Source organism: Schistocerca serialis, chromosome 2 (assembly GCF_023864345.2).
Source record: "Schistocerca serialis cubense isolate TAMUIC-IGC-003099 chromosome 2, iqSchSeri2.2, whole genome shotgun sequence".
In the NCBI taxonomy this organism is placed as follows: domain Eukaryota; kingdom Metazoa; phylum Arthropoda; class Insecta; order Orthoptera; family Acrididae; genus Schistocerca; species Schistocerca serialis.
In genome coordinates, this window is record NC_064639.1 from 444,808,770 (window position 1) to 444,822,312 (window position 13,543).

General features: G+C 43.5%; 1 protein-coding gene across 1 annotated transcript in view; it reads right to left on the bottom strand.

The window, feature by feature from the left end:
• Positions 1-13,543, bottom strand: part of LOC126456055 (venom carboxylesterase-6-like) — a 177,614-nt gene that overhangs the window by 117,654 nt on the left and 46,417 nt on the right. The window contains exon 2 of the mRNA XM_050091809.1: positions 5,720-5,795. Within this exon, the coding sequence (XP_049947766.1) occupies positions 5,720-5,795 (76 nt within the window). The remainder of the gene's footprint in view (positions 1-5,719; positions 5,796-13,543) is intronic.

The following is a 13,543-nucleotide window of genomic DNA, read 5'->3' on the forward strand; positions in this document are numbered from 1 at the left end:
TGAGTGAAAATTAAATTTTAAATATCTTTAACGAGAAATTTTTTTAGTGAAATTGCGAGACGAGTTGCCCACTTGAACTTAAGAAAATTGCAAGAGAATTAAAATTGCTAGTAACTGTTAGTACGCTAACAAACAATCGTTCAGAATAAACGACTTTTTAACGTAACATTCTTAATAACAACAGAAGCAACGTCTATTACACATTGTATGCACTAAAATCAACCGAAAAAGCATAGAGATATGAAGTTCGAGGAGAGCCATTTGAGAAATTTCTCTTAGTCTTCTACATTTGGGAACACAAAATAGAAGAAGATTCTGTCTTTTTCCACAACAAAGAACAATATTATGTCTTTTTCTAAGCTATGACGTTTGATAGGGACCCACAATCATCGTATCCAAACACAAACACGTTAAATGGCCAAATTCCAGGCTCTGATAAGCTACTTGTGATATTCTTTGGTGTAAAACATTCCAAGGAGGCCGATTTTGAAAGTTGAGCTATGTTATATATGCATGAAGTATTTCGAATGTTTTGAATGTGCCAATCATTGAAAGCTATTTTTAAGTTTGCATTTAAACGGACCAAGAAGACTGACATCCAATGGTTTTAGCTTGTGTGACGTGTGTGGCGGTAGAGACAGGCAGAATATTCCATTGTCTCGACAGAAGTTGACTACTCCGATCGAAAGAGGTGTTTCGTGACTGTCACACATAATAAGAACTAGAGTGTTTTTAGTGCATGAAGTGTGACGCTGATCGTTCTCAGAACATGGACGAATAATTCCATTGTTATTCAGCCGCCCCTGCTTGCTAAACCTAGGCTGGACCTCTACTCAAATGTTGATCTTCTAAATGCACACGAGGAACAACACAAACAGGAGGTAGTGCAACATCTGTTGTAGTAACTACTCCGCAAAACGTAACGGGCTTTTCCCGTTCAGCTGACACAATTTGTCCTACTTGTCTCTGTTCCTTTGCAGTCAAAAATTTAGGCGTTGGTAACACTAGTTAATTCCTGTTTCGTCAAGATTTATTACCCGATCAGGCGTAAATTTATAGTGCTTTATTACACGCTCGTAATGGTAAAAAAACGCAGTAATTGTTGTTTTATCGAATGCAAAACTTATTGCTCCGCATGAATTTTCAGGTTTTGTGAGGTTAAGTTCTAGGTTCCTTTTTCTAAATTTTGTTTCCCAATTATTTCCAGCACATGTATTTTTTCCATGATCCTGGAAAAATGCATCCCAAATGTTCAGCGTATTCTTAAGCCAATGTCAAGAGTTTCTGGATGAAAATAAAAATTCTGTGAACATCTTCTCTCGTTGTTTTGTAAATGCCTGAGCAGCAGTATATTTTGACCTGTATGTCGTAGAAGACGACGACTGGTAATTTTCTTCGTGAGTTTCTCGAAACCTTTCAATAAAATGTTGCGAGGTTCCAGGTTTGACATCGTAATTTTTAGCTGCTTTTCGTACGGATAATATCTTAAGTGTAACTTCGGTTATGGCATCCTTTATCTTCTTCTCATCTATATTGCGTCTCTCAGTCTTTGGTTTATATATACGTACCTATTCCTTGTGAAAACGAAAAATAACTCAATCAGCTCCTCGCTCTAATAAAATATTTGTCCCGCCAGCCATTTCTTCAAATTGGGGAACAAATAGTAGTACAAGGGAGCCAAGTCTGGAAAATAGGGGGCATGTGAAACGAGTTGGAATCCTATTTCCATTAATTTTGTGACCACAACTGCTGAGGTGTGAGCTGGTGCATTGCCGTGATGGTAGAGGACTTTTTGAGGTCCAATCGTCGGCGTTTTTGTTGCAGCTCGGTTTTCAAATGATCCAATAACGATGAATAATATTCACCTGTAATACTTTTACCCTTTTCCAGATAGTCGATGAGGATTATCCCTTGCGAATCCCAAAAGACAGTCGCCATAACCTTTCCGGCCAAAGGACTGGTCTTCGCCTTTTTTGGTGCAGATTCTCACTTGGTAACCCATTGTTTAGATTGTGGTTTGGTCTCAGGAGTATAGTAATGTATCCATATTTCATCCATAGTGACGAAACGACGCTTAAAGTCCTGCGGATTCTTCCTGAACAGCTGCAAATCATCCTTGCAACACTTCGCACGATTCCGTTTTTGGTCAAGCGTGAGCAATGGCGGAACCAATCTTGCAGATAACTTCCTCATGTCCAAATGTTTATGCAGAATATTGCACCCGTTCATTCGATGCGCTCACAACACTAGCTATTTCACGCACCTTAACTCTTCTGTCATCCATCACAATATCATGGATTTTAGCAATTATTTCTGGAGTCGTAACCTCCACAGGGCGTCCAGAACGTTCAGCATCACTTGTGCTCATATGGTCACTCTGAAAATTTTGTAACCACTTATAATCTGTTCTAATCGAAGGTGCAGAGTCACAGTAGTGTTTATCAAACTTCTCTGTAGTGTCCTGAGGCGTTTTGCCTTTCATAGAGTAATGTTTAATCACCACACGAAATTCTTCTTCGTCCATTTTTTGATAATCACTAGACTTCCTTGATTCACACGAATGCCAAACACAAATAAATAGACCAATATGGCTGAAACTTGGTGTGCGTTATTTCCAAAGATGCTACTAACTAAATATGACCTCGATACGTGCCGGTGGTGCCATCTCTCGGACTTTGCACGGACTTTTCAAACGCCCCTGGTAGTCCCATCCGATGGTGCTGAAAGCAATAGTTGCCACCCAGCAGGTCACTATGGCCAATGGACGACATGAGGAGGAGCGAAACTGCAAACATTCAGCTCGCTTGTAACCGCCCGGAGCCGCTTCCCACCTGACACTCGTGCGCACGCAGGTCACGCACGCTGCACTGCCAGCTGTCTAGCCGTGGCCTGAAATTTCGCGTATGGCAGCCGCAGAGGCCCGACTGCTCCTCGCCGCAAACTGTTGCGCAACAGGTGGCGCCGTCGGTGCAAGGTCGCGCCGGCACGCTCTCTACAAGTACAGGACACAGGCGCCCGCTGGCTGGCTGGCCTGCCTGCCCCCAGCCGCTGCCTACTGTACTGTACCTCAGCTCTGCGGGGTACTTGCGCGCACAACACACAACATGTTCGCCGGGCGCGCGGTGCGGCTGGCCGGACTGGTGGTAGGAACGGCGCTAGCACTGGTTGCCGTGGCGACTGCACTGTTGCTGGTGTTCACTTCGCGCCGTCTGCAGGTACTGCCGCCGTCTGTCTCTTCTCTGATAATTATTATTCACCTAGGCAAGTCATTTATTACAAAACAATCGCTTCGTCACTTTGTTGCTAACGCCAAGTACATGAGTTGGATAAAAAGTTGTGGCAACACTACCATAACATGAAGGATGTGTGACACATGGCATACCCGTTGTCTGTAGCTGACAGCGGGAGGACAGTTGCAGTGCAGAGAGTGGCGACGGCTGTGTTTGAGTCTGTTGCAGTCTGCGGAAGGCCAGTTCAACTACCCTAAAAGCTGCGTTCACACTGCCGGCCGGGCCGGGCCGGGCTGACTTGTACTGGCTCGGCTCGTGCCTAGCCAGCTCAGGCCGACATGTAGTGCATTCACATTGCGCGCCGGGACGGCGAAATGGGGGAAAATCCACTTCTCCGATTTTCATGTTTTAAAAATTCTTAGCGGTATATAAAACTTCGCCACATCGTTTTATGAACTTATTTTTTCCTTAAAAGCGTTACTTACGTCGTGAAAAAAGAAAAAGTCTCCTTTTCGTTTCGCGTGATTTCTTAGTTTCGTAACGCTTCCCAACCGATTTTGAAGAAAGTATGCGGCTAAAGAATCTGATTTTTGTACACGTGGTAGTGCAACATCTTAGCTTCGCATTGAATCATTTATCTTTCCATATTTCTTAACAGTCATTGTGAAATGATGCTATTAGTCAACGTTGTGCACTTGATTTACAAATCTTGTAGTGAAAAAGTTATGTAGCGGGTAGCTTACTGTTAGATCCGTTTTAGACCATACATTGTTGGGAATGAAATGTAGCTAAAAGTACCAAAAAGTTTTTGAAATGATAATGATACTGATATCTGTCTCTGGTCTCAAGTAATGCGAGCTATTCAGTGGCGTCAGTGCCGCGTCCGCAAGCCACGGAGTTCGCGCGGTTACAGCTTGGTTTAGTGTAGTCATATAATGCAGCACAGAAAAAAACTAATTACTAGTAATCAGCGCAGACCTAGTGCCGGCCCCTCTTATTATTTTAATGGTCTCATTCTCTAGATAAATCCAAATGTATAAAAAAGTTTCCCTCGGCTACTGGACAATCATCTGCTATGCTTTTATAATTGGCCACACGTTGCGTCACAAAAGACAAACAATTATTTGTCATCAACATCCTACAATTAGTATGATGTACATTTCGTATTTCGAACTAAAAGATAACTGAAGCGCAATTCTGTAGTCTCGTGGTCTACTTTGGCAGAAAAAATAATGGAGAGTTAATGAAACTACTATAGATCGGCACAGATGTGCGTTTCATTGTTCTTCATTGTTTCTTTTTTCTTCCTTGGCGGGCTGCGCTGCACTGTCAAGGTAATCCCCACTCTTTGGCGAAATGGCTGGCGGGAGGCCAAATAAATAAATTTAAAAAGATCCCCACCCTTCGACAGCTGACAAGCAAGTCAGTAGAAAACGCAGCTGCAGTCAACAGTTGCTCGCCTTTATCTGGTCTGTGCTGTCGTGTAGAACAATGTCTTCAATCTTTTATTGGTATTGTTTTGACTCTGCAGTAACTCGTCGAGTTTTGAAGTACAGAAGAACTAGAAGGTTATGGATTCATCCCATAAATAGCGACAGACATTCAGGAGAGTTTTTTTCTTTATATGAACAACTTAAAAACTATCCTGAAAAATTTTATTCAAATTACGGAATGAATCATAATACATTTCAGTATGTGCTGCAGAACATTCAAGACAAAATTTCTAAACAGAACACAAATTTTCGCAGAAGTATAACAGCAGAAGAAAATCGTGTATAACGATAAGGTAAGATTCGTTAGTACACACTTTTTGGTTTTCAGTAGAACTTTGTACAGCATTCACTACCTCCAATTAATTGTAGTCATGCTTTTGTATTTTAAATTTCACAAACGCTTACCTCTGAGGGGAAGAGTGTTTATGGGACTCCTGAGAATCATTAGGAAGTAATTAGCTTCGTCATTTTGGGTAATGTCTTGCTGTGCCTTCAACGAAGAATCGCAGAAATACTCCTTCAGAATTTTCCAACTTTTTTCTTCTTTTTTCTTCATGATGCAGCGCTTGGCAGTGGTAATGGTTCATCATGTGGAGCCATTGATGACCTCACAGAATTCTTTTCATTTCCTTGTAAGATAGACAGATTGATAGGCGAAGAGTTTTGAGATAATGCCCTTTGACTTAGTGGTTCTATTTCCACTGATAAGGAACTGTCACAGCATGACTTTGCAATGCATTATCATCTGGTAGGGACACATTTCCGTCCCTCAGTGACACTCATATCTGTCTCCGTTTAGAAGTAAATGCGAACTATTCAGTGGCGGCAATGCCGCGATCGCTGGCAAGCTATTGTTGTAAATGCATGTAAATACGGTAGATTAAATAAATGAAATAAAAGTAATTTCGCATGTATCATTATAATAAACGTAATTTTTCCTCACTGATTGTGAAATATGAGGTAACATCTTGAAATAAAAGACGTGTGCAGTCACACTTGTGATGAAAGCAGAAGGGAGACGTGTGATGCGTGTACTGCAGAAGCTGTAGTGCTGCTCCACAGGCTCGCGCCTGCGGTCGGCTCGCGCCGGCAATATTAAACACTCGGGATGTCGCCGGCTCGGCTCCGGGAGGCTCACGCCGTGTCGGCGCGACCCGGCCTCCAGTGTGAACACCGCAATTCAAAACCATGTGTTTGATATCGAAGCGGGCGGCGGCCCGGCCAGGCTCGGCTCGGCCCGGCCGGCAGTGTGAACGCAGCCTAACAGTGTGCTAAGGAGACACGAATAACGTGCGTCTATCAAGACTGAACTCGCACGTAGTCGGAGCGCACAACGATTCCCTCCGGCACTGCATCCATCACCGAGCGAGATGCCGCAGTCGCTAGCATACTGGACTCGCATTCGGGAGGACGACGGTTCAATCCCGCGTCCGGCCATCCTGATTTAGTTTTTCCGTGATTTCCCTAAATCGCTCCAGGCAAACGCCGGCATTGTTCCTTTGAAAGGGCTCTGCCGACTTCCTTCCCTCATCCGATGAGGCCGATGACCTCGTTGTCTGGACTCGTCCCCTAAACAACCCAACCCACTGCATCCATCATCCACCGTGACAGTGGTGGCATGTGTGGGAGTGGGAGATAGTGGTACATCCTTGCGTACGATTAGGACGTGTTTGCCATAATGAAAGAACCTCTTCGTGGCAAGCGCTACAACACAAGAGAAGGCAACAACCGTGCCATATGGCGGTCCTTGCGAGACATCGACAGAGACGCGTACGCTGACAATGTACGACAAAAAAAGGTTCAAATGGCTCTGAGCACTATGGGACTTAACATCTGAGGTCATCAGTCCCCTAGAACTTAGAACTACTTTATACCTAACTAACCTAAGGACATCACACACATCCATGCCCGAGGCAGCATTCGAACCTGCGACCGTAGCAGTCACGCGGTTCCAAACTGAAGCGCCTAGAACCGCTCGGTCACCGCGTCCGACCAGTGTACGACACCTAGCATCTGTGTGGGAGAAGGTGATCGAGATGTGGGGCGATTTCATTGACAGCATGTAATACGGGGAACGTCTGTGAGTAAAATCTAGTATGAATTATATCCGTGTTGCCACTACCTTTTATCCAACCCATGTGTTATCGAAGCCGTTTAAGATAGTTCTGTTTTCCACTTAATGAGCTGTAAGTTTTCACTAAGTGACTTTAACTCCCATAAGGTACGTCCACGCGACGCCTTTTTTGGGTTCTACCTCTATGTACGCGCATAAATTTCCAACAGCGTAATTACGCATGCGCATGAGTAATTTCCTAGAAATGAAGGCTGTGCTACGGCAGGTGAAGGACAGGGATAGCGAGAGGAATTTCTGTGTGTATGATAATTCCCTTCCCTTGATAATTTCCTAACTTCTTGCCTCCTCTGTGTTACCACAGATGACGTGTCACTGTCTCATTTCTACTAAGACTGCAGTACACGCAAGGTGCTTAGTTGATTCCACCGACCTGAGTTCCAGAATGATGTCACCTACATGCAGTCTTCTATAGTTGTTGTTGCCTGTGCAGAAAACAGTACGGAGGACGTGAATCCGCTACCTTGAGGCTCAGCGCGTCAAAATGATAAACATCCGTTACTAATATAAGAAAAAAAAGATGGTTCAGATGGCTGTTAGCGAGGAACTGGTACTGTATAAATAATTAAATGTATATCTTTTTGTTTAAGCGGTAAGCCACGCGCTTCTCACTAGCAGAATAGAGAAACTGCCCAACTGTAGACCACTTTATGAATTACAAATATTTCCATTATTCACACTTTCACAGAGAGTAAAAGAAAAAGTGAACTACATGTTGCGTAATTATATCAGACTGGTGCTCAATTATACGTCCAAAAACCAGACATTGCTAATTATGTCTTAACTGATACTAACCACTACAGACAACATGTCTGTCCTCCGAGACTGCCGATCGAGCTCTGATGCGACGGCCGAACCACCACCTCGCCCTCCATCCAAGTTAGCGCGACCGGAAGATCTCGAAAGTGCTTCTTCTGCCTTTCCGTTTAGCAATTGTTTATTGTTCCGTTGGTAATTAACACTTCTAAAGTAGTGGAATGATTAACTGCTATTGAACGGTGCATTTATACGAAATGCAAGTATATTCACTGTTTAATTTTTCTTATATTAATAATGGATGTTTATCATTCTGGCACGCTACTTCCAAACACAGCAGCCAATCGCGGAGGAGGACCACAATTTAGGTGGTTTTTCTCACGATACATGTACCGAATAAACCATCTGTCACCAGTACCTCACAACACATTACGTCGTCTTCCCACTGAAGCTTTTTGAACTCCTCTAATAAAACCTTCTTGTAGTTGAATATGAGCTGTAAAGCCAGAACTGAAAGTTCTCAGTGATACCGCCTTCGGTGGGAATAAAAAATGGTTCAAATGGCTCAAAGCAATATGGGACTTAACATCTGAGGTCATCAGTCCCCTAGAACTTAAAACTACTTGAATCTAACTAACCTGAGGACATCACACACAACCATGCCCGAGGCAGGATTCGAACCTGCGACCGTAGCGGTCACGCGGTTCCAGACTGTAGCGCCTAGAACCGTTCGGCCACTCCGGCCGGCGAAAGTTAACTAACCTTCACTATTAAAAACCTCCCTCAAGTATTTTACAGTTTCAGGAATAATCACGGAAATGCTTTGATTTGAAATGCGGAATAAAGAGTTCGAACCGGTATATAAATCGCTGGTTGCTAGTTAAACGAAATGTTATTGGCAGCCCCATCACTGCGGTTCCCAATTGGCAGATCTAAAATCTCGCTGTGACATCATTCTGAAATTTGCAGACGTAACGTTGTCGTCACTCTCTGGTTCTCTATTATTTAGATACTTCTTTACCTATAGTCGCTTTTGAGTTTTCTTTCTCTGTCGCCTTTTCATCATATTAAACGCGACACTAGCTCCCAAGCAAGGAAGTAGGATTCACAGCAGACTGCTTGCGCATTGAGGCAACGTGTACACACGACAATGGCGATGCGTACGTGCATTCTCTCCACAAATTTTTGTGCATGCACTTTTATTCGCGTGCGTCTGCGATTGTGGACGACGAAAGAGGCATCGTGTTGACATACCTTTCGATATCAATGTTAATTACAGAGATATAGTTACCGAATTCGTATTTTTAAATGGAAGTAGAGTACTTTCCGCCGCTAATAGCTTGTACCTCAGCGACGGACGTCATTTCACTCTCTGAAATCCGACAACTAGTTCGGACATATTACAGTATATACAACTGAGGATTTTTCTGTTTCAACATCAGATATATTGCTGTCTCACGCGGAAGTTCATGAGCCATTGGCAGATCAGAATAATTCCAGACATGTTCTAGTAGAAAACTTCCTGGTAGGTTAAAACTGTGTGCTGGACCGAGACTCGAACTCGGGATCTTGACCTTTCGCGGGAAGGTCCTCTACCGGCTGTGCTAGTTGTGCAAGGTCCGCAGAAAATCTTCTGTGAAGTTTGGAAGGTGGGAGACGAGGTGCTAGCCGAAATGAAGCTGTCAGGAGCGAGTACAAGGTCGTGCTTGGGTACCTCAGTCGGTAGAGCACTTTCCCGCGAAAGGTAAAGGTCCCGAGGCCGAGTCTCGGTCCGGTACACAGTTTTAACCTGGCAGGAAGTTTCATATCAGCGCACACTCCGCTGCAGAGTGAAAATCTCATTCTGGATGTTGTAGGAGAATGGGCAAACAGAAGCCACCAGTGAGCTACCGGAAGTTGAGAACAGAAGCTCTAAAAGTGAGGTATTTATAATATGCTGTTCATTAGGATAATGTTGCTAAAAAATAGAATACTTGCCTCTCGCAACAAGGGAGACTGCAAGGAAAGAGAGAAAAGTAATATCAACTAATGCCTTCACAAGAAGGTCTGCGTGCCAAGTCTAGGAAGTTCTAGGAATTTCTTGACGTAGCCGTATGTACAGTCAGTAAACAGATCCAGCCCTGTCATTCAGTCTCTCGTTGATCTGTATGCTTTTGGAAATTATGACAGTAGGCAGAAAGCAGAAACATTAAATTCCGCATTCGAAAAAGTCGTACACCGTACTACTGTTTGACTGCTACACAGACTCAGAAATGAGAGACATTGATATAAGCAGTACCAGTGTTGCAAAACAATTAAAATTATCTAAAGCGAAAAAGGCAGGAGCCTCGGACACAATTCCAGTTGTACTTTCATTGAATAAGCTGCAAAATTAGGTCCTTTGGAGGATCGTGTTTACAGGAAATCTCTTTGTCCAGTGTTTTAATCCTCGTGACGGAAAAGAACGGTGTAGGTCACTCTTTGTTACAAGAAAAGGGTAAAATGTCGGATACGCAACACGCTAACGTTTACCTGTTACAGTATCTAAAGAAAATTCTGCCCCATAAAGTGTGACGTTCCGGAACGAAAAATCTTTTCTCACAGAATCAGCATTGAGTCAGAAAAAAATTGTTCGCATGAAACAGAGCTTACATCATTCTTACACAATATTTCGCAAATAGTAGATGCCGGTGAACAACTGGTTTTCCTCTTTTTGTATTACAAAATCTCATCTGACGATCTACCACATCCTCGGCTAGTAACGGAAATGCTGTTGTTAAAGGTACTCGTATCTTCACAGATGTGCGATTGGATCGAAGGATTTTTCGCAAATTATAATTAGCAGAATTTTCGCAAATAATAACTACTACGTTATACTGAACAAAGAATGCACAAGAAAAGCGAAAGTAGCTCCTGGCCTGCCCACAGGCAGTGTAATAGGACTTCTAATGTTCTCTGTGTACGTAAATTTTATCAACTAGGATTAGACTTCTGACTGACTGTCGTGGTATGTAGAAGAATGTTGGGCACTAGTCGTCGGCTTTGAACAGTGACATAGGAAACTTGCAACAAAGCAATATAGTGACTATAACGTGATGTTCCCGGAGATTTTCTCGAACGGCCTAAGCTATGGATCAATCTGTCACCAGAACCAGGTTTTTTCGGTCTAACATACGTTGGCTTCGGGAGCTCACAACCAAACTATCGCTTTCCAGCGTAACCCAGATCTCGGGCAAAGCTGCAGATCGCTCTGTCACCACAAGCAAGTTTTTTTAGTAACAGATTAGTTGATTTCGCCATTTCATAACCAATTTTGCCCTCAGCCTAACCTATACCTCGGGATAACCACACCAAATTTTTTTAGTCACCACAACCACCTTTTTTAGCACTTTGTTTTTGTTTTGTTTTAGCGACATACTGAGAACATATGCACCAAAAGCTGACGTAACAGCAGTCGTTAACATTACGTCACCGGCCAAAGCCGACGATTCGTATCCACCATTCCTCTTGACCCCTATCGTGCTGTCGACAAGGAAGTGTCGTTGTTGGACGATCGTAAGAGTTGGGTTGGGTTGTTCGGGGAAGGAGACCAGACAGCGAGGTCATCGGTCCGATCGTAAGCAAACTAACATAAACTTGGGCAAAGTTTACTCGTGCTGTGATGAATGGCAGCTCTCCTTACATGCAAGACAATGCCTACCACAAAGAGAAAGAATTACATGGAACCTGATTGTATGGTTAGTGGCGAGGATCTAGAGCAGGTGACCCTGTGCCTCTGGCAGGACTGCCACCCCCTCTCCACCTCATCGCATTTTCCTTACCGGCAGCTGTAGCAGGCATGTGGTTTTTCAGGTTAAACGCTTCTCGCTATTCCTACATTTCCGCGTATTGTTTACTTTGACCTCTCGTTTCTTTATGCCCTCTCTACTTTTTGAGTTTCGTTTTTGCATGCTGTTGTACTGCCTCTGTTGTTCGCGGAATTTATTCACGGAGCAGGTCTGACCATCTTGTGGTCCTGCGACAGTGTGTCTGATTTCCCAGAGACGCTATGACGCTATTTCCAGACTGCCTCGGCAATTCTTGGAAAAGTGGAGCTGTCTGTTTGAATCGATCACGCAAGTACGGGCTTCCCGCCCGTGTATGCAACTCGCGCGTCGAAAAGCCTCTTGGTAGATGCAAGGCAAGTCTGATGATCCTCTCTTGTATACCTTGTAGCCGACGAACATGACGATCGCCGGCTTTCCCCCACATATTCCAGCACTGACCAGATCAGGGCTACCAGGTGTAGAAATATGAAACCGGAATTTAATTGCAATAACTACACGTCTGTTGTTTGAATCCGATAAACAATGTCTTATTCAAAATAATTTCTATTGCTATTTATACATTTCCTCAACCTCTCCGGCAGGTTATGAATACCACGTCAAAAAGAAAAAGAAAAAAAAACCAGTTCTTATTCTAAAAAAGCGAACTAGTCAGCGAGCCGTTTTGGCACATTTTCATACGAATTGAAGCGTTGTTCAGCGACAGCGTGACCCAGTGATGCAAATAGATAATAATCGGACGGAGCCAAGTCTGGACAATAAGCTGCATGCCACTGTATTTCTCAATTGAACGCCTGGATCGTTTCCCTGCCCCGCTTTGCTGTGTGTGATGGGGCGGTATCATGGAACAAAATGACTTTGCGTTGCCTTTTTCCGTATTCCGGTTGTTTTTCACGTAATGATCGATGTAAATCGATCATTTGCTGTTGGTAGCGATCAGTGTTAACGGCTTCACCACGTTTTAGCAACTCATAATAGATGGCACTCTTCTGATCCCACCAAACACAGAGAATTGTCTTCTTTTCAAAGCGATTTTGTCTTGCAGTGGATGTCGATGGTTTACCTAGACTCACCTATGATTTACGACGCTTAGGATTCTCAAAATATATCCATTTTTCATCGCATGACGCTATTCGATGGAGAAACGACTTTCTCTTGTATCTGGCGATCAGAATTTCACAAGTGGTCTTTTGATTTGCTTGGAGTCTTTCATTCAGTTCATGCGGAACCCATTTTCCCACTTTCTGCACCTTTTCCATCGCTTTGAACCGGAGAGAAACGGCTTTCTGCATCACATCCATTTGTTCCGCAAATTCCTGTTGAGTTTGAGTATCATCTTCATCAAATAAGGTTTGCAATTCGTTGTCTTCTCGCGTCAAAATCACCACTTTTGGATTTTTTGAACCACTCGAAACAATCTTTTTTCCCCAAGAGCATGTTTGCTGAAAGCTTCGACATGCATTCGATGAGTGCAGCAGTTTTCTTGAAATGATAACAGAAAACCAATGCTGTTCGCAAATCGTAGTTTGTAGGCACAAAACTCGACATGTTTAGGGGTTTGAAACAGATACAGATGTATCGTACCTGGGTTACTGTGTTTTGATATTCGTCGTGAGCCGTTACAGGAAGCAGATGGCGCTGCAGGCGTGGTCTCACGTGTCCTACATTGACGGTTAGCACCATGTTCAGGAAAATTACGGTTTCATTCTTCTACACCTGGTAGATATAGCGTTATGGTGCGGTGTGCGGAAAGAGTCAATGTTGGATTTAAAAGTCGGTTCAGCACTTTCAGACGACCTTACACTTTCCCTCTGACCTCTTCTATATGTGGCTTCCATGTAATACGCCTATCAAGTACTAAACCAAGGTACTTTGTAATGGGAGACCGTGGGATTGGACCTCCCACGATCCGCACCAGAATGAGATCCACAGGCACTTTATGCCGTTTTACGATCACTGCCCGGCTTTGAGCGGCGTTAAATTTTAGACGCCACTTGGGTCACCCGTTCTCTTCCCTGTAAAACAACCTGTCTGCGACGTTTTTCTCCTTTTAGAATTTTTTTAACTTTATAAGTTGGTTTAATGAGAATGTAGCTGATTGAAAAGTATTGCTTGAACTACATCGAAGAA